We start from the raw sequence: 25,553 nt of genomic DNA on the forward strand, positions 1-25,553 counted from the left end.
ACTCCTTAATTTAAGTATGACAATACTTAAATTGACTAGTAGGGGATAGCGCGACCCACGTTTGGAAGCCTTGAGTCCTCGACTCGGCCGTCGCGGGTTCGATTCCCGGATTTGCCGCATGTCTTTCCCCCTTTCCTTTCAGACTACTTTCATATAAGGGACACTAGAGCCCCCAAAAGACCCCCTGAAGGGGAGGAAAAAAAAGTATGACAATTTTACCAAGTATTTTGTTAAGATTGGCATACAGAAAACCAAGAGCCTCATCTTTGAGGAACTGATCCTGTTTCTACTTCTTCTTATGATTGGCCCTGTTTTGGAGAAGATTCTCTCTGAGGGGACATATGTTGTTACAATACAGAGACTAATTGCATCACATGTGAAGGAAGTGGATAGACTCAACATTTGGTTTGCCACTAGCTCAGTGGGTCTGTGTCTCTCTGTGAAAGAGTCTCCTCAAGATTTAATCCCACCCCCACCATGGAGTTTCACCAGTCGCTCGTTCTTCAAAGAACCTCCAAACAGCCGATGTGTGCGGTTCCTCTTCTAGGCACTTTGCTGCCTCTTCTCCCTCTTGGCCCTGTGACTAGCTGGATCTTGTTGAAATTATTCTCTGAAGAGCTTCATCAGCTGCTCTGGTTTCACTGAATCATGGGTCAATATTTCTGGTGGTTTCTGATAGAACAGGGTTGCACTCCATCCTGTGGAATTTAATTTCCATGTATGGACAGAGCTTCCACTAACTCCTTCACTTTCTCCATGGTTATTCTGGTCTAGTGCTCAACTGTCTGTTAACTCTTGCAGAACATGAACATTTTAGAGGTTGTAACATAACTAAAAATGAGCAAACAGTTATGTGTTGAACTCTACAATATACCCAGTCATGCCTAATCTGCTTGTCATAATAATAATACCATGACTAAATGTGATAGCTGGGAAATAATAACATCATAGCATGATATGTAGACTGTACCAGTCTGCGCTCATCTCCTCAGTGAAAGGAACAGTGCAGGCCTCACATTCCTCTTGACTCACAAGAATGGGTCAAGAGTGGAGATGACTGATAACAGTGGAGATGACTGTATCCTTGAAATCCAGAATCTGTTTTAGTAGAGTCCCACCTATTAACATAATCTTGTTTCAGTTTTAGCTCAGGAATGCCCATCTGTCGTTGGATAGTTTTGAGCCTCTCTGCTCATCACCTTCAGAGAATCTCTTACAAGGAAGTTAATTGTGTGTGCAAGGCATGGGTGGTGGATCCCACTTCAGGGTTTTAATTACATTTGCTATGTTAGCTGCATTCCCTCTAACACTGCACACTACTTTGCTTTCCTCGTTTCTTTCTTGTGCCACTTTGAGCAGCTCTGTTGCTAATTTCACAGAATTATGTCTGTCACAGAACACAGAACAAACCAGTAGGCAGAACACCAGTTTGTAATTTTCAACAAAATGGCATGTAGAATGTGGTGGTTCAGGATTTCCAGCAGTCTGTTGTTATTCATGCTTTTTTTTAACCCTTTCTAGGAGCAAAGCACATTCTCTGTCACATAAGCCTGGGGTGATGTTTTTTTTTTTTTTTGTGGGGGTGGGGGGGTCTGCTTGGAAGTTTATAAGTTGGACTGAGAGCATCAGTATACTTTCTGAATCCTTTGTCTTCCACAACTGAAAATGACTGAAAATCTTATAAAATCATTTTAGCCAGTTCCTCATTTTTTTGTTGTTATGGGGTCATAGCCTTTTGAAAAAAAAACACAAAACTGACCTTAAAAAGCATGCCCACACCATTACATATTTTACAATGGTGTGGGTGATGTTGTAGACATTGTAGGAGGAGAAGCAGCTACAGCAGACACATTGACATTTTAATTATTAATAGATATTTCCTTTGCTTGTCTTTGTTCTTGAAGCTGCACTGACGGATGAACAGTTCCCATATGCCCGTGCAGGTTGTTGGTGAAGCCTGCTCGATGCGAAATGTTAACTTTGCACAGGCTGATCTCTGCCTTTGAACTGCGTGTCACGTCAAAATGTGTCCAAACTTTGCTGCATTTTCTTTCATTCGTAATTACTCTTTGTAGCCTCTGTCTAAAGCTCACTTTTCTCTCCCTCTTCTTGTCTCCACCTTGCTGGAGTCTCCATCTCCCTCTTTCGCTTTTGTGTGCTGTGCTCTCAAGAATCTCTAAACAGCTATATTATTCATGCTTAAGTGTAAGTCTTTTCCTCAGGTGCCCTCACATACTCCACAGCAGTCCTTTGGGAAACTCCAAAACAGAGCGTAAGTAAACGGCTTCAGTAAATGCATAAATTGAGGGTTACTGAGATGACTACTGGAGGGAGAGAAGATCTGATTTCTCATCCACCCACCGATGATCCTGTATTGTAATGTTTGCCACTCTGTGGCCTGAGTTCATGTTTTGCTGCAGGTTAAGTGTTCAGTAATTGCTGCATGCTGACTTTTCACCTGAGCGCAAACATTTTAATGTCTCCCTTCTTTTCACCTTTGACGTCATTGTTTCGCTGAGCTTGCTGAACCCGCTGGGATTTTGGCACACACAGGTTTCCTGCAACAAAGCAGATGCTTGCAGTGAATTCATGCTTCAATAGGGACAAAGCTTGGAAGTAACATCTATCAGATTCAGCACATTTTAAAGCCTGATATTATATTATGTTTAATAATTCATGACAGCTTATTAGAAAGTTTTATAGCAGTGGATGAATACTGAACATATAGGCTTGTATATGATCAGACTTTTCGCAAGTCTTGTTAACATTACCCTTGAGGCTGTTTTTTTAAAATGATTTTTCCTCTAGTGACCCTTATTCAACAGTGAATTAACACAGGAAAGTGGGTTGTGAGAGAGGGGAAGACATGCAGAAAAGGTCAACAGGTTGGGAATCAAACCTGTGATGGCCGCATTGAGGACAAAGGTCTGCATTCAAGGGGTTGTGCGCCCAACCCGTAGATAGAGCTTAAGATGAAGCAGTACTTTTGACTTGTTGAAACAGCAAAGAAAAATATTGCTCCTCGGAGACAAAGTTGGATATGAATTCCTTTCTACAGTCTGGATATTTCTGGCGGCTTTATCACTCATAAAATCATTACAGAAACAAGCCAAAAACAAAGAGGTATTCATCCCCTGAAGCAAATCTGAGCAGTAATTCTTCCAAGTAGCAATTTTCTATTTTTTTTTCACCCTAGTCTGGTAAATTCCTGCACTTGTTTCAGGTGTTATAATTGTTGATTGCATAAAAAAAACAACCTACCAGTGATGCTGTGTAATGACATCAAGCTGAATGTGGGGGAGTGGGAGCTGAAGACTCTGCAAATCTGGCTGATGTCTCCAGAGTGAAGCTTTACCTTTCAGGGATCAAATGCTTCATTTGAGTTTGTCTTTCTGCTTGAATTTCCTCCCACATGGTCACTCTTGTGCTTTTCTTCCAAACCACCCACTTATTCATTGGGTGATTGTAAGCTTGAGTTTTATGTCCTTTGCCGTTGTGAACTTCTGCTTTTATGTCTTTGTATAGATTTATTTTTTTCATTATCTCTCCCCCTATTCCAGCTTTATCCCTTCGTTTGTTCAGTTATTATTGGAGTTTTGGATTTGTTTCGCATTTTCTTCTTGTTCTAGTTTATTCCTTCTGTAAGTTTGGTTTCTCGTTTTTAGGTATTGGTTTTATTTAGTTTGAGTATTTATTTTTGTCTAGGTTCTCTTCTAGTTTCATATTTTTGTCTTTGCCTGTCTCCACTGGAAGGCCTTGTACTGGTTCTGCCTCAGTGCGCGCCGGCCACTCAGAGCCGCACCGGCTCTGTGTGGATGTTATCAGTTTTTAAAGGGACAGACAGTATTATGTAAAATTGACTTTTTTTTAGCTTTACATTATGTTATAATGTTATTACCTCACCAAAACTGTACGTGGAGTGTTGCCTTTATTCTTTTATGCATGAGAAATCCTTGAATTTCCATGGCAACCATTCCGCCTGGGTGGACCTAGCCCCGCCTTCAAGACGCAGCTCCTCCTCATAGCTGTAGTTTCCGAGCTTCTGCCTCACAGAGAAGCCCTCCCCACATGTTGCCCCTACTCAGCTCCTCCAGAATAGCAATTAGCTATTGCTATTGCAGGTGTTGGCTATTGTTTCACCAGGCAACACCTGGTGGAACAGCGAAACTGCTGCGCTCATTATAGGAGCTGCTTATCGGAGCAACACTTGTAAAAAAACATTGTTAAAGGGTTAATAGAGGAGTTGTCATGAAATGCGGTGGTGAGGCAGACGCAGCAGACCCAGGATGCAGTGAGAAATGATGGTTTTAATGAAGAAAAGAAGTCAAAACAGTCCAAAAACACAGGCAGCACGACTGAGCGGAAGCCAGGGCTCAACGTCGGTAGCAACTGGTTTACAAGTGGACACACTTAGGACTGGGAGCACGTTAGACGAGGACCTGACAAAGACACAGACACACAGGTGACACTAAATACACAGGGGGTAATTACAGGGACGAGAAACACCTGGGGACAATCAAGGGGAAGACAGGACAACATGGAAACTCAGAAACACAGAAACTTGAAATAAATACACAGGAAAAACATGGAACATGACAGGAGTGATATTGTGATGACTTTCTGCTTGGAAAACAAGTAATATTGCCCCTTCAAATCACTTTGCCATTTAACCCCTTTTCCCCAGCTGCTAGTCATTTTTTTGTCTACTCTCACTCGCTCTCTTCCCAGCTGCAGTCAGTTACATCTAATTAGTTCCTTGTCCTCTCCACTCCCCGTTCACTTCTTGTTCCTGCTTGCCTGTTTTTGCTAGTTTTGCTTTTTATCATTAAACTATGACTTTCTCCTGTCTGCATTTTGGTCCAAGTTAGAACACACCAAACATGATATGATATGATGAGTGGGCCAAAGCCAAACACTTCGCACAGACCTAAATTTTGGCAGACGGACGACTCTCTGTGAACAAAATGAAACAATTTGCATCCACGTCAATGAGAACTAATTTTGGCACTTTGCATGAAGTATATCGGGGGCTTTACAGTCATGGTCTAGGCCCGCAGTATCATGAGTGGGCTTATGGCAGAGGACTGCACCCCTCCTGATTTCTGATTATCTCCCCCTTGTGACCCTTCACGCCAGATGATGGCAACATGAACCGGTCATTACTTTACACCCACATAGTGAAAGAAGAAGAAGAAGAAAAAAATAAATGTGAGGGGTATGGAGAAAAAAAAATGTATAAAACTAGCCTTCTATGCATCACAAATCTGAACAAACTTCTAGAAAACTGCAAAACAGCTGAAACACTGAGTTCCTTTAAATCCAGGGTAGAACCCATCTGTTTAGTGTTGCCTTTGACCCATGATAACTGGAACATTGACCAACATATTTGATGTATTCATGATTTTAACAATGGGGCTCGACAAAATTTAACATTAATTTGTGGTTTCACAATTTGTGACTGTATGATATGTTTAGGATGGTTTTATGTTTTCATGATGTAGAAAGTTTTGAACTACATTGTTGCTTAAACACGCAAGACAAATAAACTTGACTGATTGATTGATTGGTTGATAAAGCTACAAAATCTTCTCACGGGACTGAAAAATCAACCTAAGTTCTTAAAATCGACCAGTTCCACAGAGTGTGAGATGCTGGTTGCAACCTACCCCCTATCCCCAGCTTATTTACACACACCCCTCACAGGAAATAAGCCCTGCCAGCAAACCAGATGTGAGGGGGTGGAAGAAAAAAAGGGGATGAACACGGGAGAGAATAAGTGAAAGAAACTCCCCATGTCTATTTGCACGCCCTCAGTTCCTGCATACGCTCAGACCAACACCCGTTCTGTGTAGGTGGACTAATTTCTCTGTTGTCTGTTGGCTCAGGCTTTAAGAATCCAGGGAAAAGAAAGCTTCCTCTGGATTTATTTTGCAATAGGTCTCAAAGCAATACGTTCAATTTATAGAAAACAGTTCTTCCTAAACTATAGCTCCATTTGCGGCACAGACTACCAATCCTGTTTTTACTGATGTGATCACATACATCCAACACTGTGCACCCTTTTCAAACGTTGCTCCGGATTGTGAAGGCAGACCGAGTTTTTTTCTTCTTCTTCTGCTTTTGCTAGAGTCTGCAGGGGATATTAATAGCCATCTCAAGGCTATAGTTTGAGGGAAGCCTTCAGAGCCCGAGGCTTGCCAGTGTTCTTGATTTACCAACTAAACGTACAATTATGTGCGTACCACACAAATACCAATTTGGGTGTGTTGAACAACCAGCAGAGGTTTTATAGGAGAATTTCAGCTTTAGCAGAATCCAATATGCAATGGTTAGAAGTTTGGGGGTTTTAATGGTTTGAGGCAACAGCTGTGAGGAACCTGAGAGACAAAATGCAACTGAATGTGTGGACTTTTTGTGTCTGTGTGTGTTTTTGTGTGTGGGAATCTAAAATAGTAATGACACGGTGCTTTTCCTTGCATCACTCTAACACGCCCTGTATTTGTCATTGAAGTTTTATGCAAACATCTCCATTTTGCAGCTCTACAGAAATCTAAAATGTTTATAAATCTACTCTGACCTTTTGGAGAGTAGGTTACATATAAAGATGTTGTGTTGAAATTTCTAGTTCAGGACCAACTGAGAATCTTCTCTAACCTGAAACCCCCAAAAGTTTGTTTATCCTGTTGCGGCGTTCCAAATGGAAATCAGACCCCAGTCTCCCTGCTGTGGAGAACCCAGGAATTTTGTTTTTCTGAGTCAAAACCAGTTTCAACAGCTTTCATTTACATGGCTTAGTAATCTTTTCTTGTGTGCATGTGTGTGTATGTGTGCCTGAAGTTCACCACACACAGGGAAAAAAGCTGAACCTCAATAACCTAAACCACTTCCTTACATACGTCTCTGCTTTTGACCGCAACGTCTGGTTGCCCCTCAACAGATATATGCATAATCAGTCTGGACTCTATGACAGAAAACAAGCCTGACGCTACATAGCCGCACATATTTACAACACAGTGGTCTCTCTGTTTGTCCAAAGTTATTTGGAGCAACGACATTAAGGAATCGGATGATGCCAAGCATGGGGCAGCAGATGATTGAATATGAGGAGGTTTTTAATTTTTATGCACATTAAAACAAACAGGAAGTGTAAAATAAGACAGGATATGGAAGATTTAGGTCACAGAAGAGTTTGTTGGTGTTTTTATTGTCTAATTTAGTCATCCAGCAATCATGTCCTGATTGCTCCTCAGATCCTAAGAGGCATTTGGGTGCCATATGTGACGCTAAAAGACTTGTCCAAATGCACTGCTGGCTCACTGGCTGTTTTTGTTTGTTGCACATTTTTAATGACATCGTTTGCTAATAAACGCATGTGTCCCGTTCTGGAATGCGAAAGCAACCTCAGACTTTCTGGACTAGGATGTATTGAAAATTTACCTACAGCCTTGGTGAAATCTGAAATTTAAACAGTAAAATAAAGACAACCAGTGGCGGCTGGTGGAGATATTTGTAGGGTGGTCAACAGATAAATACAGATATATTAAAATGATGCATATTGTATTCCAACAACAGAAGCATCTAATTTCAAATAAAGAAATCTTGCTATAAATTGACATTATATTCTTTTTCAGTTCAAAGACAACCGTAAAACAAACAACCACCAAAACATACCAAAAGCCAAGCTTACACAGAGCCTCTGTGAGGTAAGTTGAGCCAACTTAATTCCCAGGCATTAAGGGTCTGAACTATAATTATTTCAGATTTCAGATTCAGCTTTGAATAACTGCATTTCACTCCTTGACACAATCACAGTCATGAAAAAAATACAAATAAATTAAACAAGACATACAATATATTTTAAAATGAGGCCTACCTATTGAGTAATGATTGTTTCCTGGATGTGTGGATTGTGTTTAGCTTTTAAATTTGACCAAATTGCTAACATTGGCCATAATGTATATAATGTTCCAATTCAACGTTATGAAGCTTCCTGGAAATTGCCTGTCCTGTAAACAACCATCCTCTGCTGTGAAGAGAGAAGTGCCGATCCGAACAAAGTGGGTGTTAATATTAATTCAATATTTAGAAGCCAACATGGACTGAATGGCTTCGTTCACGTCTTTGGCTGCCATTGCTAAAACTACAGGCAAACTACAAATCTGAAATAGCGAAGAAAATCAACGTCATCGTTCACGACTTCATTTGCTGATTGACCTGGTAGAAAATGTACCAGACACAATCCAAGTGAAGGGAAGAAAGTGCAGACCGTGCAATAAGCAATATTTTATTTGGGATAGCACAGGAAGCCAATGGCTCCCTTCACAAAAAAAAAATTAAAAAAGGTTTTCCTTTTGCTGCATTTGATCTGTCCACCAAGACATTAAGGAAAACAGGTGAGAAATTACCTAATCTTGCTTGCTATCATACCTACTCATTATTCACTAAGCCACACCCACTTACAATCGCACACGAGACACGTTATTGTTCGTCCATCCTCATTGGCTAAAGCATGTGACTGACCCTGGCCTGACCAAAATTAGCCCCAATAACTGAGGCTAGACGTCTGTCAAAATTCATAAAGCTGTGCAATTTCCTGCATTTTACAAGAGTTTGCATCAGAATGTAGACTGCACTTTGTTTAGTTTATTTATAGTTAGTTAAGCAATTTGTTTTCATGGTTAATTGAGAATAGCAAGCTTCTTTACTTGTTTTTACTCATGGACATGTCTCTGGGAGGCTTTGGTACTCGTTGAGCTGTGGGTGCATGTCCTTTGTGTGGTGAACACGCATCCAAAATAAAATGGAATTGTTCCTCCATTTTGTGGTGCAATTTCTTTCAGTTACAGTCAGAAGAGGAACCAAGAGGAAAGTGGGTGGAAGAATAGAAATTTAAAGCAACTATACTCAGTTACTTGTTCCTTTTATTTTTGTCAGCAAAAACCCCATGAAAAAAAAAATATTACCACACATTGAGGTTAACTTTGATCAACCACCAAAGCAGAAGCATAGAGAAAATGATAAACAACACTGCAAAGACAAAAGTATATTTTTTAATGAGTAACGTAACTACAATAATTTATGATCTGTAATAACTATTTGGACTTTGACATCCTCCATCCCTTTGACATCTTTCCATCCCTGATTACCTGACCTATAAACGATAACTACCAACTAAAAATAGCCATTTACACAACTAATAAGCTCTAATGAGACCAAAATGCATAGAAAACTTCAGATCAATATTGAAATGAATTATAGTTTTGCATTTAAAATTGCTACAGCGGAAGCTGTCAGATTGCTTTGCTCTCGCCACGCAAATGAGCAATCCGATGTCTTTGTTTCTCCTGATAATGGCACCAGATCACAGACCGGGTGATGAGAGCAAAGATACAACAGTGAAAATATTACCCTATGTAAGGTGTAAATGTTATCTATGTCTGCATTTGTTGACATGTGAAAATGCTAACATACAGGTAAGTGGAAAATGACATTTTGTGGAAAAAAAAAATCTGTCAGTGTCAAAACCTTCGGCCATAACTGGAGGAAACCACGAGGGCTTGGTTGGTCCTGGGGGGAAAAAACATTCAGCTTGAAAGGTTTATCCATCCTAAAGTAAAAAAAATATCTAGCAACAACAACAACAAAAACAGAAGCACACTTTGACCTGAGCAGCTGATCATCTCCATGTGACTTTCCATGCCTGACGACTTGGATTTTAATGCCATGTTTCAGCTTTTTTGTATTTTAAATGTAATTAAACATATTTAAAACAAGTGAGTCAAATAATCTGAGTGCTACTCAGTAATGAAAGGGATGAGAACCTGCCTGTGCTGGATGGGAATGTGTTATGCTTGGCGCTTAAGTGTTTAATCATATGGTTTGGGCAACAAAACACCCTTAAATAATTCCCTGTCTGGTGTTGATAAACAGCTATGCTCATACGTGAGTAATGGAGCATTATAACTGTCACTTCATCTTCATGCTGAAGCTCTGAGTCAGTCGTGATTTGGCATCGCTCTGACGTCACATGCTGATTTTCTTCACACTATATATTAAAATCACAGAGTTTGCAGGAGTCAAACCAATTAGTAGAGTGCTTCAGGCAAATGTAATGTAGTTTCAGCTTCGACATTTTGAATAATTATAGTAAAAGCATGTAAAACCAAAAAACTTTTAACCAGCATTTGGAGCATCCAATTAAATATTAAGAAAATAGTGTATGGTAAGATGAGACAAGCATACACATCCTGTTTGGAGGAGAACTGGATCCGATCATTGCCCCCAAAATACTGTACCACCAGGAACATTTGGAGGTGAGAACATCTTGGTGTGTAAATGTTTTTTGACATATGTGGCAGAATTTTTAGAATTGCAAGAAGGATGAATGGAGAAGCGTATTGAGACACTCATGATAAAAGCTTGACGATAAACCAAACAAAATCTCAGTTGGCTCCAAAGCATTAAAAATAAATCAGTTAGATTGGTCCAGTCAATCGGCAAACCTCAATCCAACCAACAATCTATGAGATTTCTGGGATGTTTTTCTGAAGTAGGGAAGAAAAAACATTTTTAAGAAGGTTAAAACTCATTCCTTTGAAGGTGAGAACTTAAACCCATTTATTCATATAACTTGTTCAATACAACTAAGTATACATTTTGTAGCCTCCTGTTTTCCCAGAAAGCTAATCTCTGTCCTACGTGTGCAGGCTGGACATAAAAACTGTGAACATTATTAAAAACAGAACATTTAGACCTCTGTGCTTCAGAACATTTCAGCTTATGGATGTCAATGTCCTTACTTTACAAGCACATCACATAAAATATAATAAGGACATTAAGGCAAAAGGTTTGACTGAAAGTACAAAAATGAGAAAATTAGACAAGGTTTATACATTTTCTGAGCGATTTTTCCTGCACATATACATTTTTTAAAACTTTATTTTGGATCGTATTCCTTAGGTTTACTTTAGATTCAGCATGCCTAGGGAAATGTAACATATGTTTGAGGTGATAAAGGAGCTTAAAAGGAGAAGATAAGAGGACTAAAATACCTAACTTAAAGAGAGCAAGGACACATTAGTTACAAACCAGAAAGAGGCATGGAGCTTTTTCTTTTCCTGATCTTCTTAGGCGTTGCAGGTATATTTTATATTCATTTAAATGGGAAAAATGGGTGGCAATAGAACTTGTAATTATAATTGACACCAGCAAATACATTTTCTATATCATGAAATGTGAAAAGGAAAATGTAATTTTACTTCTGGGAGCCAGTGGCTCAGAAAGAAGAGATTTATCCTGAAACCTTCGGATGTTAAGTTCGAACCCCTGCTCTGTCTGCAACTGGCAAGATTTTTCTAAATAGTAGCCTTGTTTCTGTCTGACTGCCCTTGGGTAGCAGAGGCTACAATGTGTGTATTAACTGCAGAGTTCTTTGGAGTCCGTTGACTCGATAAAGCTCATTACAACTGGAGGCAATTTACCATTTCCTATTTGTAACGTGCAGCTGGCCTGGAAGATGATGAAAAGATTGTTGGAGGATATGAATGCCCGAGAAACTCTGTGCCCTATCAAGTGTCGCTCTTCACTGGGTACAACTACTGTGGAGGCGTTCTGCTGTCTGATCAGTGGGTGCTCTCGGCTGCACACTGCAAACCAAGGTGCAACATGATAATGAACATCTTTCAATTTATTGCATACACAGAGCTGTGCAAAATTGTTCACACAGCTTGAAGTTTTTCATAATTTTTCACATTACAGTTCACAAATTTTGTGTATTTGTTTTATGTTTTATATGACCGACCAAAGCCAACTCATAATTGTGATTGAGGGGGAAACAAACCCATCATTTACACTTTTTTTTTTTTTCAAATCAGTATCTGAAAACTGTGCTCTTAAATCAATACTTTGTAGAATCATATTTGAATGCAGCCTTCTGGGATCTTTTGCCCATTTCCTTCTGTAAAATAGCCCAAACTCAGTCAGCTTTGTTTACATTTCTTAATGAGGGATTGACTGTCAGTGCTCCACAAAATATTCAAATGTTGGAATGTTGTTCTATAGTGTAATCCTGCTTTAAACTTTGCTATCCCTAATTGAAAATATAATTTAAAACCTAAGCAGTTTCCTTGTGATTTTAATCTAGGGCAGCAGTGCTGGGGAAGCTAAACTGGCTTTCTGAAATGTTCCTTTTTCAGCTCAAATTTAGAAGTTCGACTGGGAGAGCATGACATCTGGGAACCCGACCATACCGAACAGCACATCATGTCTGCCGCGTTCATTCGCCACCCTGATTACAATCCCCGCACGCAGGACAGTGACATCATGCTGATCAAGCTGAGTCAGCCTGCTATTCTGAATAACTATGTGCGTCCTGCAGTGCTTCCATCAGACTGCGGCAGTGCTGGAACGATGTGCCAGATATCTGGATGGGGGAACATTCGCCCCAGTGACGAGGGCTGTGAGTTAAACTTTGTCTGCTGTGCAATTTCCAATAAATGAGAAGAGATAAGAAAATGAGATGGAGAAGTAGCTGACTGCGATGTGTTTACAGCAAGGTACCCAGACAAGCTGCAGTGCCTGGAAGTCCCTCTGCTGAGTGATGACACCTGCTTCAATGCATATCCCTTTCAGATAACTGAAAACATGATATGCGCTGGATACCTTGAGGGAGGGAAAGATTCCTGTCAGGTAACATCACTATTGCATATCAACAGATGTTTTTTTTATCTTGCTGCAAAATATGACATCTTGCAATCTCTTTTAAACTTCAGGGTGACTCTGGGGGTCCTATGGTGTGTGAGGGACAGCTCCAGGGAGTTGTGTCCTGGGGCCACGGCTGTGCTCAGAGAAACAAGCCTGGAGTGTACACAAAAGTTTGCAATTATGTCTCCTGGATCAAGACAACAATGGCTTCTGGCTGAGATGGAAAGCTAAAGGCTTCAGATGTACAGGAGAAAAATGAGTAAAATGAGTAAAGTCAAACAATTTGACATATTTGTGTAAAATGTAGTTTTTACTGGTCCGCAAGATAAAATGAGGGCGGATTATTTTTCACATAAGTAAAGGGAATACTTCACATGAAATAAAAAAAAACTTTAAAATGCTGACTTCTCGCAATGTGACTTTGAAAGAAAGAGCAGCTGTTGAGGAAGTCCCATCAGGTCAAGTGTGAATTAAACTTGATTCTTATTCAAAGAAAGACAACCCATCCAAAGAAAGACAGAAAACAAACAAAAACAAGGAAGACAGGTGCCTGGAGCTGCAACCGTGGTGGGAGGAGCTGCCCTTTCCATTAGACTTAGATGAAATGGCAACATCAGGTAGAATGAGGGAAAAAATCATACCCCTTACTGAGTCCAAGTGGGCGCGGTGGGGGGTTGCAAAGAAACCTCTGCATATATAAAGCAACATAAATGCAACATAAGGGTGGAGGCCAGCAAAGGCAGTGAGTTCAGGGAGGATGAGTTCATAGCCATGGAATATGGCTGTGTATATTACTGCATGTATATCCGTGCAGTGTGCATGGATATACATACAAAGACAGTGAACTTTGCCACACAGCTCTCCCAGCCAGCAGTCTCTAATATGGTGGAAAGGTTTATCAGCGTGGCCTTTCAGAGCCTGCCACAGAACCACAGATGTCTCCGGGGAAGCATGGTGGGTAAGAGCATCTTGTTTACATATCATCCCAGAGAGTTGAGAAAGACAGCCAGCCTAAGCCAACACAGGGAAGCCAGTTCAGATAGAAACCGTTGCTTTATAGTTCGGGCAGACGGCGTTCATTTTTCCATTCTGCTGTAAGTTCTCACCGGTACATCTCTGTGGTGATTCCAATCATCCAAATTATTATTGTAGCCATTCCCACTGGACCAAACTAGCAACTTCTCCAAAGTCAATTCTATCTTGCCAGTGAGCTCCAGGGTCTGCAAATCTCTGCTTGAATCGCATCCAGCTTGCGCCACTGTTCCCACAGCATGTTAGCCTGAGCGTCTGCTAGTTGGCATAATCTTTCACACTAGACAGGCAGCTTGACAAGGGCCGAAACAGCTGCCGACAGCTTCTGAATTTTCCAATATGCCAGGTCTTTACTCTCGTAATTTTATTTATTTATTATATGTTTCTTAGCTTGACCCTACTACACGGTCATCCAGTGTAACCCCAATTGTCTCTGCAGAATAAATACAGCCTGTAGTGTTATAAAACAATATGCAAACATCCAAAATGTAACTTTTTATATACACATGGATACAGGCACATGTTTAAGCCTTTCACATGTTGACCAATCATAACAATAGACTGAGCTGAAATAATGTTTAATCTTGCAGCTGATTACATCTAACATGTCCAAATGCCTTGTGTATGAATCCTAGGCTGTTCTGAACATAATTAGGTGCATGTCAACACATATAAGACTAATCTTTTTCTGCTAGTTAAGAAATCAAGCTTCTGAATTGAGTGCATTCCTGTCTTTTCCCCAGTAGAGAACTGATCAGCTCATTCTGAGTTTTATCTCACTAGGAACACTCTCTTTGTAAAAATGCAAACAAGGGTTTTTTGTTTTGCTTTGTTTTTTGAAAGTAGCTTATTTTTCCTAACATAGCAAAAACAAGACAGTTTGAGTCAAGCTCTCACTTCCTGGCTGAGAGGAAAGTCAGGAAGTGAATAAAGAGAGACAAACAGAACCAAAAGAGTGTTCAATTGGATTAATCAAGTGGATCACTTTAATCCTCTGGGTTAATATTTGGATGCATATTTGGCTTTTTAACATCTTATTTTTAAAGTTTATACACTTGTGGTAGAAACGAGCAAGCTTATCTGAAAACGTCTTTTTGTAGTGTGTCTCAATTTTCTGATATAGCAAAGAGACTCGAGTATCTCAGGTATATCCAGAGATCAGTGCCAGAGGACAAACCACCAGACTAACTGGCCATAACAGATGTGTGTGTTGATATTAGCCATAGTCAGAGCCAGGGACACACCTATGGTTCAAATTTGATTGAAAATATTTAATGGTTTTAGGTATGCTTGGCCCACATGCAGAACATGTGAGGAAAATCTTACTGAGAGAAAATAAACTCATGAAACTACTAGGAAGCGCAGAGGGCTCAGAGGCACAACTATAGATGAACACTCAGGTACCTAAAGACTGGCGAATGACTCCTGTTATCCTCCAGCTAATGAGCCTCAATGGTGTGCAGGTCCATCTAATTACACCTGCCGTCCATCCTCCAATGGAAGACTGCCACTCCATGGCTCCCTCTGGTGGAAAACTGTCTGCAAGGAATGAAAGAATAGCAGCCACACACAACCCAAACCCCAGCGCCTAGCAAGGAAACAGTGGACTCCACATTCTCGGTTTCTGTAACAGCATTATTCAGCAGTTTTGCACTTTCTGTAAACGTGTTGCCGCAGTAACTGCACCTGGAGTAAATGTGTTCCTCATTTCTGGCTAAGCACATCTCATGTTGATATTGTTTATCACAACACATGCACAGGAAATCTGGCACGAATACCAGCATCTTCCAGAAACAGGAAGACATCTGTCCGACATACAATGACACGTTGAAGATGGAAAAGTAGTGGGCAGTAACAATACAATTGTAAAAATGTTCTATAATTAATGTCGAATAATTTTTTTTTCTATAAGCAAACCTTTTGTGTTCTTTAGATTAAAATTTACAAAATCTTCTCAGAAGGAAGAATCTTATTTTAGACAATCATTAGTTTTGGACTTTACAAATCTGGCATTTATTATATAGTGACAAGACAAAAACCATTGTAGAAAAAACAAAAGAAGAGCAGTTTGCACCAGCCATGTAGGAGGCACAATATACATGTGATAGAAGATATTCTGGTGATTTCATGCAAATGCTGTGCATAAAATAAACTGACACTGTCCGAGGATGCCATGTTTTCCATGCCATACCCATGGAAACCATGGGGGAGGCAGCATCATGCTGTGGGGTACTCTCCTTCATCAGCTGTAAGGAAACTGGTCATGACAACATTAGAAGAAAAACCTGTTTGAGCCTGGAAGTGACATTTCATGGCAAATCCTTGGTTTGAGAAAGGCAAGTGAAAAGTACACACCTAACAGTGAGGAACAGTTTCCTTTCCAGATGGTCTCCATCCACCCTGAGATAGAGGTATTAGCAAAGCTTACATAGTTGGCATTAACAAGATACAAGTGTTTTCCTTAGAGCCAGGATCTGCAATTCCAGTCATTCTTCTAGACATGTCAGTGCTTCAACACACTTGAGTCAAATAATTTGGTCATTACCAGGCATCTGGAGAACTTTACTGGAAACCTTTAATCCACGGACAGAAATTCCCCAAATTTTCTGTTGGGGTGAGTAATTGTTGGATCTGGGCTTTAAGAGTATGCAATGTTTTTTCTTTTCCCCATTTACTGACAGCTAAAGAACAGGTCTATGTGTGAGATGTCAATTCAAGTTATTATTTAAGCAACAATTATCTTTACTAGAAATGCAAAATGCTCTTCACATCTCTCCACTTTGTCAAACTGACAAGATATCACCAAACAATTCTCAAAGAAAACTGCGTCATACTGATTATAAGTGTTTCAAAAGCCACATGGGCATAACTCATCGCCGTAAGCATGTAAAGCTGTAAATCTAAATGCAAATGGTTGGGAACGTAATATTGGGCATAACAGATCAAGCTGCCTTACATGTGGTCAGAACATTTGCAGCAACAAGCTCAGACTCAGATGAACTTGACAATGAATGGGTAGAAAAGTGTACTGCTTAAAGATTGCCTCCGTAGCCGAGGAATAAAACTGTCACTTAGAACCAGCCAGCTGTAAATCATGGCAAAGTGTGCTGCAGCATGGCTCTTTGTGGGGGAAAAACTGTAAAGGATGCACACCACTCTGGCATGAGCTTACTGGCAGTAGAGCAAACGGCAATATTCGACTGATCTTCCTTTAAGTGTTTCAACCTAAGTAAGGTTATAAAATGATTTTGGTGACATCATGCATGGCAAAGAAGACCAACTGCAGTTAAGAAACTTATTCTCTCAGATGGTCTAACTATTTTAGTAAACCTCAGAAATGATTTAAGTGAATTTGGTTTCTTGGGCGTAGCACAGAGTTTATGAGTGAGTCACCGGGCCCTTGCCTGACCTCCAGATAAAGACTGCCAACCTGGGAAGGTTTATGAAGGCCTGTATGCAAAAATATTTTGTTTTCTTTAAGGGACATTAGCCTTAACAGGAGACTGTTTATAGCACAACACATTTGTTTATTGGTTTATTTTGAATTTCGCAAGAAAGGATATAACTTCTTCAGAAGCCAAGACATGTAGACGTTGGTCAAGTAAAAATATCAAGGAATGTAACGATGACTCAGTTATATGACAGAGCAGCACAACAATTCAACCTGTTTGTCTTAAAAAGATAATAAAAAATGGCATAGATTCAGATTAATTCTCGTGCTTATTGAGCATTAACTGCATTTTAATGGTACTGCAGAGGTTCCTCAGTAAATAAAACTCACATGAGCGGGATTTTAATGAACAAAACAAAAAAATAACAAGATTCAACTGTGGAATCCGGGAATTTCGGATAAACCAAGAGTTAAAGTTACAGAACAAAAAACAGCTTTATTTCGCTTGCAAGCGGAGAGAGCCCTGATCAGTAACACGGTCAGAGGAACTCTGATTACAGCACACAGAACGTCAGTTCTTATACACATCTGAAGACGCCCAGGTGGGGTTAAACAGTTACTGGAAGTCAGACAAAAAAAACACCTCTTAGAAGAAATGTCATGACAAACTGACCTATGCACGAGGAAAACTTGTGGTTTACAATAACTGATTCACTCACTTCGTACCCCCGAGAGTTCAATAGTTGAGACAACAGGTGCAAATACTATTTTGGTGTCTCTTTATGAATGAGTTGCTGGGCAGAAATATATAAAAAAATCAGACAGTTTAGACACCTCGAGTTGGTGTACCAGAACAGAACAGGCAGGTGTTTCCTGATAAAAGAACATTCAGTTATTTGGGGAGAAATCCTTTAACTGAATAAAAAAAATGCTTTCTGACTTATATGAGTAAAATGAGTAAAACACTTATGGTAAATGAATAAACTGATCTATAACAGTATGAATAATTATTTCATTCCACACAACAATCGCTGTACATTTGTACTCGTTGTACTCTCTCGCTTCACCAAAACCATTGTTTTTTAAAATGTATTAAAGGATCAATATCTATATCACATTAAAATGTGAAAAGGTTTAATAGTAATAATCAGGTCCATCGTCATCTAGGTCATGAACACACCTGAAAACAATCTTTTGTTTTTCACTAAAGATTGTACACTTTTGAGAGCCTCTGTATGAATCAAGTACCATGCCAGACAGCTGCATGCAGATACAGCTTTACGCTGCTAGGAAAACACAGGAGTTTCAACATGCAAACAAACCTGGATGTTGACTGAATAAGAGGCTCAAATGGTTATTGCTAAAATAATAACTCCTAGGGAAAACCAACACATCAAGTTACTGTTTCTGTGCATATAATCTCCCTATATGACATCAGTTTCTCTGTAACTTCTATCTGTGTCCGACATGAAGCGTGTTTATGCTTCATGCCAGCTGCCCGTGGCTAAGGGTGTGGATACTCGTGAGTGGTCAACAGATTTGTGAAGAACCTCCCCAGGGATGTGATCATGGGTAGGTCAGGACATTGAGAGCCTGACTAAAATAACAACAGCAAAAAAAAAAAAAAAAAAAAGCAACGATAAAACAACATATGGAACAGTTTATTTTTTATATATACATCTTTTCACTTGAACACACCCACATTTCTATTCATATCATATTACATTATGAAAATAAGATAAAAACAATTTCTTTTCCTGCAGTTTTAGATGATAACCGCCAGGGGGAAACATCTAACTACTGAACAACCCTGTTGAAGCCTCGCGCGTTGTAATGCCTCTTTTGGGGACGTCGTGACGTCATAACTAGAAATTGCAAGTACTGTGTCAGATTGGGGAGCAGAGCAAGTACCGACAAAAAAAAAATCTTCAACTAGTCCAAAACAAACAACAACAAAAAACCATTAAAAATAAGATAATAGGAATAAACATGCGTGTTTATAAGCGTCTGATATATTCATTTTCTGTACTTCGTACTTGTTTCTTATAAAAATAAGGATCACTGGTTAGTAGATAGATAGATAGATAGATAGATAGATAGATAGATAGATAGATAGATAGATAGATAGATAGATAGATAGATAGATAGATAGATAGATAGATAGAAACTTTGCAAGAAGCTGTTTGCAGCTGTTTAAGGCGTAATCCATCATTTTTTCAGTGTATAAGAGATCTCCATGGTTAAGACAAAAACAAAGCAAAGGTTTGCTCCGCGCGCCCCTTCCCTCTTGACGCAGGACTGAGTCAGCCTCGGTGCCCTTAATTAACCATTCACAAGGCATAAAACCAGCACGTAGCCCCATCCCAAACCTAAAAACTTATAAAGGCAGCAAACTTCAGACCAAAAGCATTCAGACTGAGAACAACAGGGGGTGGGCGAACTGAAATTCTGAAGCCAAGGGAGCCGCACATCATCAGGTAAGGTACAAAAGAAACAAAAAAAAGAAAGAAAAAAAAGGGGGAAAAACGTAATGTTTTAATTATATATTTTTTAAAGGTTACTTACCTGATAAAGGAGGGGAAAATCATGTAACTGGAGTTTCCATTAATTTATTAGGATTTTATTTAATATTCTACTTTAGTCCAAGAAAAATTAAAAGTAAATATTACAATAAAATAAAATGTAGTTGTAATACAGCAGTAAAAATATTTATTATGATAAAATCTTAGATATTGTGAGATATTAGATCTCTAACTAACTAATGGTTTGAACAGATTGCAGATTTTTCCACTATTATAATGATTTTATTTGATGAGTTCTGCAAAGCTCTTTGACGTTATTAGTATTATAAAATGTAAAGAAAAATAGGCACAGGCACGCAGGTAAAAAATATAAAAATATTGTTTCTGAGTTGCAATATTGTGCTATCTTTCAGAAAATCAGAAAATCTAAATGATAGTGCTTACAAAGTGTGTGTCTAGTCATGTATGTGATTTATGTCTTTTGACTCATATACTCCTAGTATTTATCATTCATTCTGACTTAAAGCTGTCAACTTGTCAAACTTTATCAGAGAACTTTGCCAGGTTGCTCATCTGGAAATATTTGAAGTTTCTTAAGTCTCTTTTGAATGAGTTAACCAACCTGTCGTGTCTTTTGGTCTGCAGAGCAAAATGAAGCTGAAACATTCATTAAAGAAGCTTTGGACAATCCTTCGAGCCATTTTTACATTCCTCTTTGCTCTGCTGGTTCTGGGAATCATGGTTTGGGCCTATGTGCAAGGCTTCCAGCTGGTGACATCCATGTATGGGATCATTTCCTTTGGCTTTTACGGACTCCTGCTCTCGCTCCATGTTCTGGTTCAAAGCCTGTTCGCCTTTATTGAGCACCGGCGAATGAAAACTCACACGAAGCCGTGCAGCTACACTAAAACAATTGGATTCACTATTTCTGCCTACCAGGAGGATCCCAGCTATCTTAAAGAGTGCCTCAACTCTGTCAAGAGCTTGCAGTATCCCTCAGAGCTGTTGCGTATCATCATGGTGATAGACGGGAACTCAGATGATGACAGGTACATGATGGACATGTTTAGGGAAGTGTTTGCAGACCAGGATCCAGGTTTCTTTGTGTGGAAGAACAACTATCACTCTTGGGATCCCACAAAGCCTCAGCATGATGAAGAAATGGGAACAGAAAGCAGCGCTGACTATGTCATTGGAGAGGATCCTCAGAAAAAAGACTTGGAGCATCTGATCCAGACCAAAAGGTGTGTGTGCGTCATGCAGAAGTGGGGAGGCAAGCGGGAGGTGATGTACACTGCGTTTAAGGCTTTGGGATCATCAGTTGACTACATTCAGGTATTTACTTTTCTTCATTTGTTGAAAATGTCAAAAAGTCTTATTAAATATCTTGTAAAAAAAAAAACCCCAAAAGAAACAACTTGTGGCGTTGCAAGTTTTCAGTGATGTTTAATATTCTGACTCCTCAGGTGTGTGATTCTGACACCAAGCTGGACCCTTTAGCTACTGTGGAACTGTGCAAGGTATTAGAGAGCAACCCCAGGTATGGTGCTGTGGGAGGAGATGTGATGATTCTCAACCTGAAAGATTCATACATCAGCTTCATGAGCAGCCTTCGGTACTGGATGGCTTTCAACATCGAGCGGTCCTGCCAGTCCTTCTTCAACTGTGTGTCCTGCATCAGCGGTCCTCTGGGTAAGGAAAATAATTGTCACTGATGTCAAAGGAGGATAATTTTTAAATAAGCTCCCCATTGTTGAAAGATCTCACTAGATACATATTTTTGTCATGCAGGTTTGTACAGGAATGACATCCTCCAGCAGTTTCTGGAGTCCTGGTACAACCAGAAGTTTCTGGGAAGTCACTGCACATTTGGCGATGACAGACATCTCACCAATCGAATGCTGAGCATGGGCTACGCCACAAAGTACATACCCTTTTGCTATTCCTATTACAAAACCCCAAACTAGATAAACTACTCATTATTCATCATGTTTTTGAGATGCTAAATATGAAGATTTCTATAATTTTTTTTTTTGTCTGTTGTGTTTTTGTAGATACACAGCTCGTTCCAAGTGCTACACAGAAACACCTGCCCAGTTTCTTCGCTGGCTCAACCAGCAAACGCGATGGACCAAATCCTACTTTCGCGAGTGGCTCTACAACTCGATGTGGTGGCACAAGCATCATCTCTGGATGACCTACGAGTCCATCGTCTCTGGTATTTTTCCTTTCTTTGTCACAGCCACGATCATCCAGTTGTTCTGGATGGGCTCGCTGTGGGACATCCTCTGGGTTCTCTGCTGCATCCAGCTCATCGGGCTGGTGAAAGCAGCCTACGCCTCCCTCCTTCGCCATAACATCGTGATGGTCTTTATGTCGCTCTACTCCTCGTTGTACATGACCAGTTTGCTGCCTGCAAAGTATTTTGCCATTCTCACAATGAACAAAAGCAGCTGGGGGACGTCTGGTAGGCGTAAGATTGTTGGTAACTACATCCCTCTGCTTCCGTTGTCAGTGTGGGCTGCTATTCTCTTAGGTGGGTTTGGATACACAATCTACAGAGAGACTCAGCAAGATTGGTCAAGTCCAGCCAAGATTATGGAAACTCGGTTCCTTGTTTTTGGTTGTGTGGCTTACTTATGTTACTGGCTGGTCATGATGATCCTCTACTGGGGATGGTTCCGCAGGTTATGCAGAAGGCGTTCCCAAAGCTACACCCTTAGCGTTTAGATTTAAAGACTGAATTCAATTTTAATGACTATCGCTTTATTTATTGTATTTATTTTGTCAGTACAAACTAAGGGATTAAGTATTGTTTTTATCAATTAGAAGGGCAACATCGACTATTTCACTCATATGGAGATGTTTTTACATATTTAAAAACATACGAGCTGACGTTTTTGGGGCTATTGCAATACTCAAATTTTTCTGGATTAGGTGACAAGAAAGCAGACTGTCTGTTATAAGATATTTATTTATAATATTTAAATCTGGGATAAAGTGATTGGTTATTTCTAGAAAGACTAACTCTACTGATGCCACTACTGTCCATGGATATAGTTGTGTACACTTATGAAAAGGAAGTTGTCTCTGCACTGAATGATGCACTGCATCTCATGCTGTTATGCATATTTACTTGAAACTTGCACACTGTATGTAGAGTACGCCACACTGTGAAACATCAACAAGCAGAAAAGACATCTCTGACCAATGCCTGAAGTTATTGCAACATTTTATCATACATACGTCATACATTATTTTTTGGCAAGAAAGCTTACACACCCCACTGCAATCAAATCTATCTAACAGTATAAATAAAGATGATTGATTTATTGTTACAGTTGGCATACTTATCTTGTGTGAAGTACAGTACAAATGCACTTTTATGGAATTTGATACATTGATACGTCTATATGTTTGTTCTCTATGTTTTTTGTCTGACTGTAAATATTTCAAAATGTGAAAATGTTATTTTATTTCTGTCAAATAAAATATTTATAATAAAATGTTTGGAGAAAATGTACATTATTTGCTATATTTATCCTAAAAAACTGGACACATATATTTTTAAAAAGTGAGCTCCCTTATGTTTCCTGCTAAGATTAGCTTCCCAAGTATTCAATTATAGAAGAAACTCACACCCTCACCTGCCCTAAAATGAGAAAGTGATTGTGCTGACAAGAAAAATAATAATAAAAAAAACCTTTTATTTTTATGTATCTGACCAAAAGCAATATAGCTTAATAAACTGAAGTCACAAAGTTTGGTTCAAAGTACCAGAATAGCTAGATTAGACATATTTATAATCTGTATATTATATCTGTATACATTACCAATATTGTAGCTGAACTTTATGTACTGCATGTAGTTGGAGGTGAAAACGGCCTCATACACCTGCTTCAACAAACCCACTGCTTGCAGAACAGGCAGCACAGTGAGAATCACGTTCTTTGGTTTTTCAGAGCATTTAACAAAACACTGTCGTATTTACTGTGTCCAAAACTTGTGGGTCAAAAACTCCACAAGTTTTGTCTGGAGTCCTCGACAACCGCCTAAATAAAAGAGCAGCTAAGCACAACTTGTAAGACTGAAGGTTTGTGTGTCTAATCAGGTAGTCAGCAGCACAGGAGCACCACAGGGACCTGTACTCTCACCATTCCTATTCACACCTCAGGATTCAAAGGCCTGTCATGGTAAAAAATACTCAGATGTCGGAAATCAGTTTCCAGTATCTTAGTGGTTAGTAAGATATTAAGCAGTCAGTATCTTACCTTCACGCAGTAGAATCCCAATGATCTACATTTGCATCTTAATTAATTGTGACCCCAAAAATGCTTACATGTTAGTCAATGGGTCCTCATGACAGTGAAAGGGGTTAAAAACTAGTACATTTTCAAAAAGTTAATTCCATGAACTAAATTCAAAACGTGAAACGAAAGTATAATTATGGATTTAATGCGTAATGTATGACATTTCAAACGTCTTAGGTCTGTAAATTTTACTACTAGTTTACTAGTAGTAAACTAGATTTACTACTAGTTTTTCAGACCTTAGGTTAATACATAAAGATTAATTATAGGTACAACTGTTGATGTAAAAACACCATGGCAGATTGTTTTGGTCTATAATCATACCCATAAGGATGATTATAGCCCATAATCAGGCATTGTAGCATACACTCGTCAATGCATATGACTATGTTCAGTTCAGTTCAGTTTCACTTTTGTTTGGCAAATTATCAACATTAAACACAGAAAACAAAATCAATACTACTTTACAAACCCAAAATGGCTGAAGTCAAATCTTATGCTTGCCTACTCTGTTTATCCACTTAACAGATATATATATATATATATATATATATATATATATATATATATATATATATATATATATATATATATATATATATATATATATATATATATATATATATATATATATATATATATGTATATATATATATATATATATATATACATATAAAACAGAATAACAGATATATTCTGTCCATATGCTTACATACAAAAGTACACACACACATTTGTATTTAAAAATGCATGAATATACACATACATTACTTACATACATGATTTCATGTATGTAAGTACATGTATAACAGTAGATGTATACTGTTATACATCTACATAACAGTATAAAATTCTACCATTTTACATTTTAAGGCTCTTTTAAAGGACATCATCTGAGATCAGAGTCATTCATTTAATTCCACAGTTTCATGCCCGTAACTGAAAAACATCTAGACTTGATCTGGCTTTTCTCTTTACCACTGCAGCATCCTAAAAATTTCTAAGTGAATGTTGTTATAAATGCTGCTTAAACTATTGGTGCTCTAAAAAGCAAAGACTGTAGCGAAAGGTTTGGTTTTATCTTCTCTTCATTCTGCACCCTCTGCAAGAGGAGCTGGCCTGCCTTAACCAGTTTTGTTTATATGCGACAGTCACCACTCACCACTCTCATATTATGGTTATGTAAGCATGCAGGAGTATGAATATGAGCAGATGAAAGTGATAGAAGAAATACACAGAAACATATACCCATAACAGCAGAATGCCTAGACAGTAAGGGCAGCAAGTAGAAAACTTTATGAGTTTTATGACTTGCAACTAGAACACACCCCAGAACTCTAAGTTTTGCAATGGTTGCACTTGTGCGCCTAATTTGTGTCCCTCAGTGCACCAGCACAAAAGTTAGGTGGATGCAAATTTTGGATCCCATGGCATTATTTAACACTGCAGTTTTACAAAAGCAGCCAAATTGAAATCTGCCTTAAAAATCCTTTGTGGACCTTGCTGGAGTTTGTCCCAATTTCTTTCAGCCGCCCAGTTAAAATCTCCAACTGGGACGATGTAATTTCCAACTTCCAACTTAGGGAGAATACAAGT

The 25,553-nt window shown here is 39.1% G+C and overlaps 2 protein-coding genes across 2 annotated transcripts; both read left to right on the top strand.

Annotated features, from left to right (window-relative positions):
* Nucleotides 1-11,075: 11,075 nt before the first annotated feature.
* Nucleotides 11,076-13,100, top strand: LOC102231834 (trypsin-3-like). The gene is made up of 5 exons (XM_014468550.2): nucleotides 11,076-11,139; nucleotides 11,504-11,657; nucleotides 12,195-12,457; nucleotides 12,551-12,687; nucleotides 12,771-13,100. Exons 1-5 carry the CDS (start codon nucleotides 11,100-11,102, stop codon nucleotides 12,918-12,920), a joined length of 744 nt encoding a protein of 247 aa, XP_014324036.1. The 5' UTR covers nucleotides 11,076-11,099; the 3' UTR covers nucleotides 12,921-13,100.
* A 6,445-nt stretch (nucleotides 13,101-19,545) lies between these two features.
* Nucleotides 19,546-23,081, top strand: LOC102217002 (hyaluronan synthase 1-like). Its single transcript, XM_005798438.2, has 5 exons — nucleotides 19,546-19,602; nucleotides 20,293-20,982; nucleotides 21,114-21,339; nucleotides 21,439-21,571; nucleotides 21,702-23,081. Exons 2-5 carry the CDS (start codon nucleotides 20,299-20,301, stop codon nucleotides 22,375-22,377), a joined length of 1,719 nt encoding a protein of 572 aa, XP_005798495.1. The 5' UTR covers nucleotides 19,546-19,602; nucleotides 20,293-20,298; the 3' UTR covers nucleotides 22,378-23,081.
* Nucleotides 23,082-25,553: the final 2,472 nt, after the last annotated feature.

This window comes from Xiphophorus maculatus, chromosome 3 (assembly GCF_002775205.1).
Source record: "Xiphophorus maculatus strain JP 163 A chromosome 3, X_maculatus-5.0-male, whole genome shotgun sequence".
Lineage (NCBI taxonomy): Eukaryota > Metazoa > Chordata > Actinopteri > Cyprinodontiformes > Poeciliidae > Xiphophorus > Xiphophorus maculatus.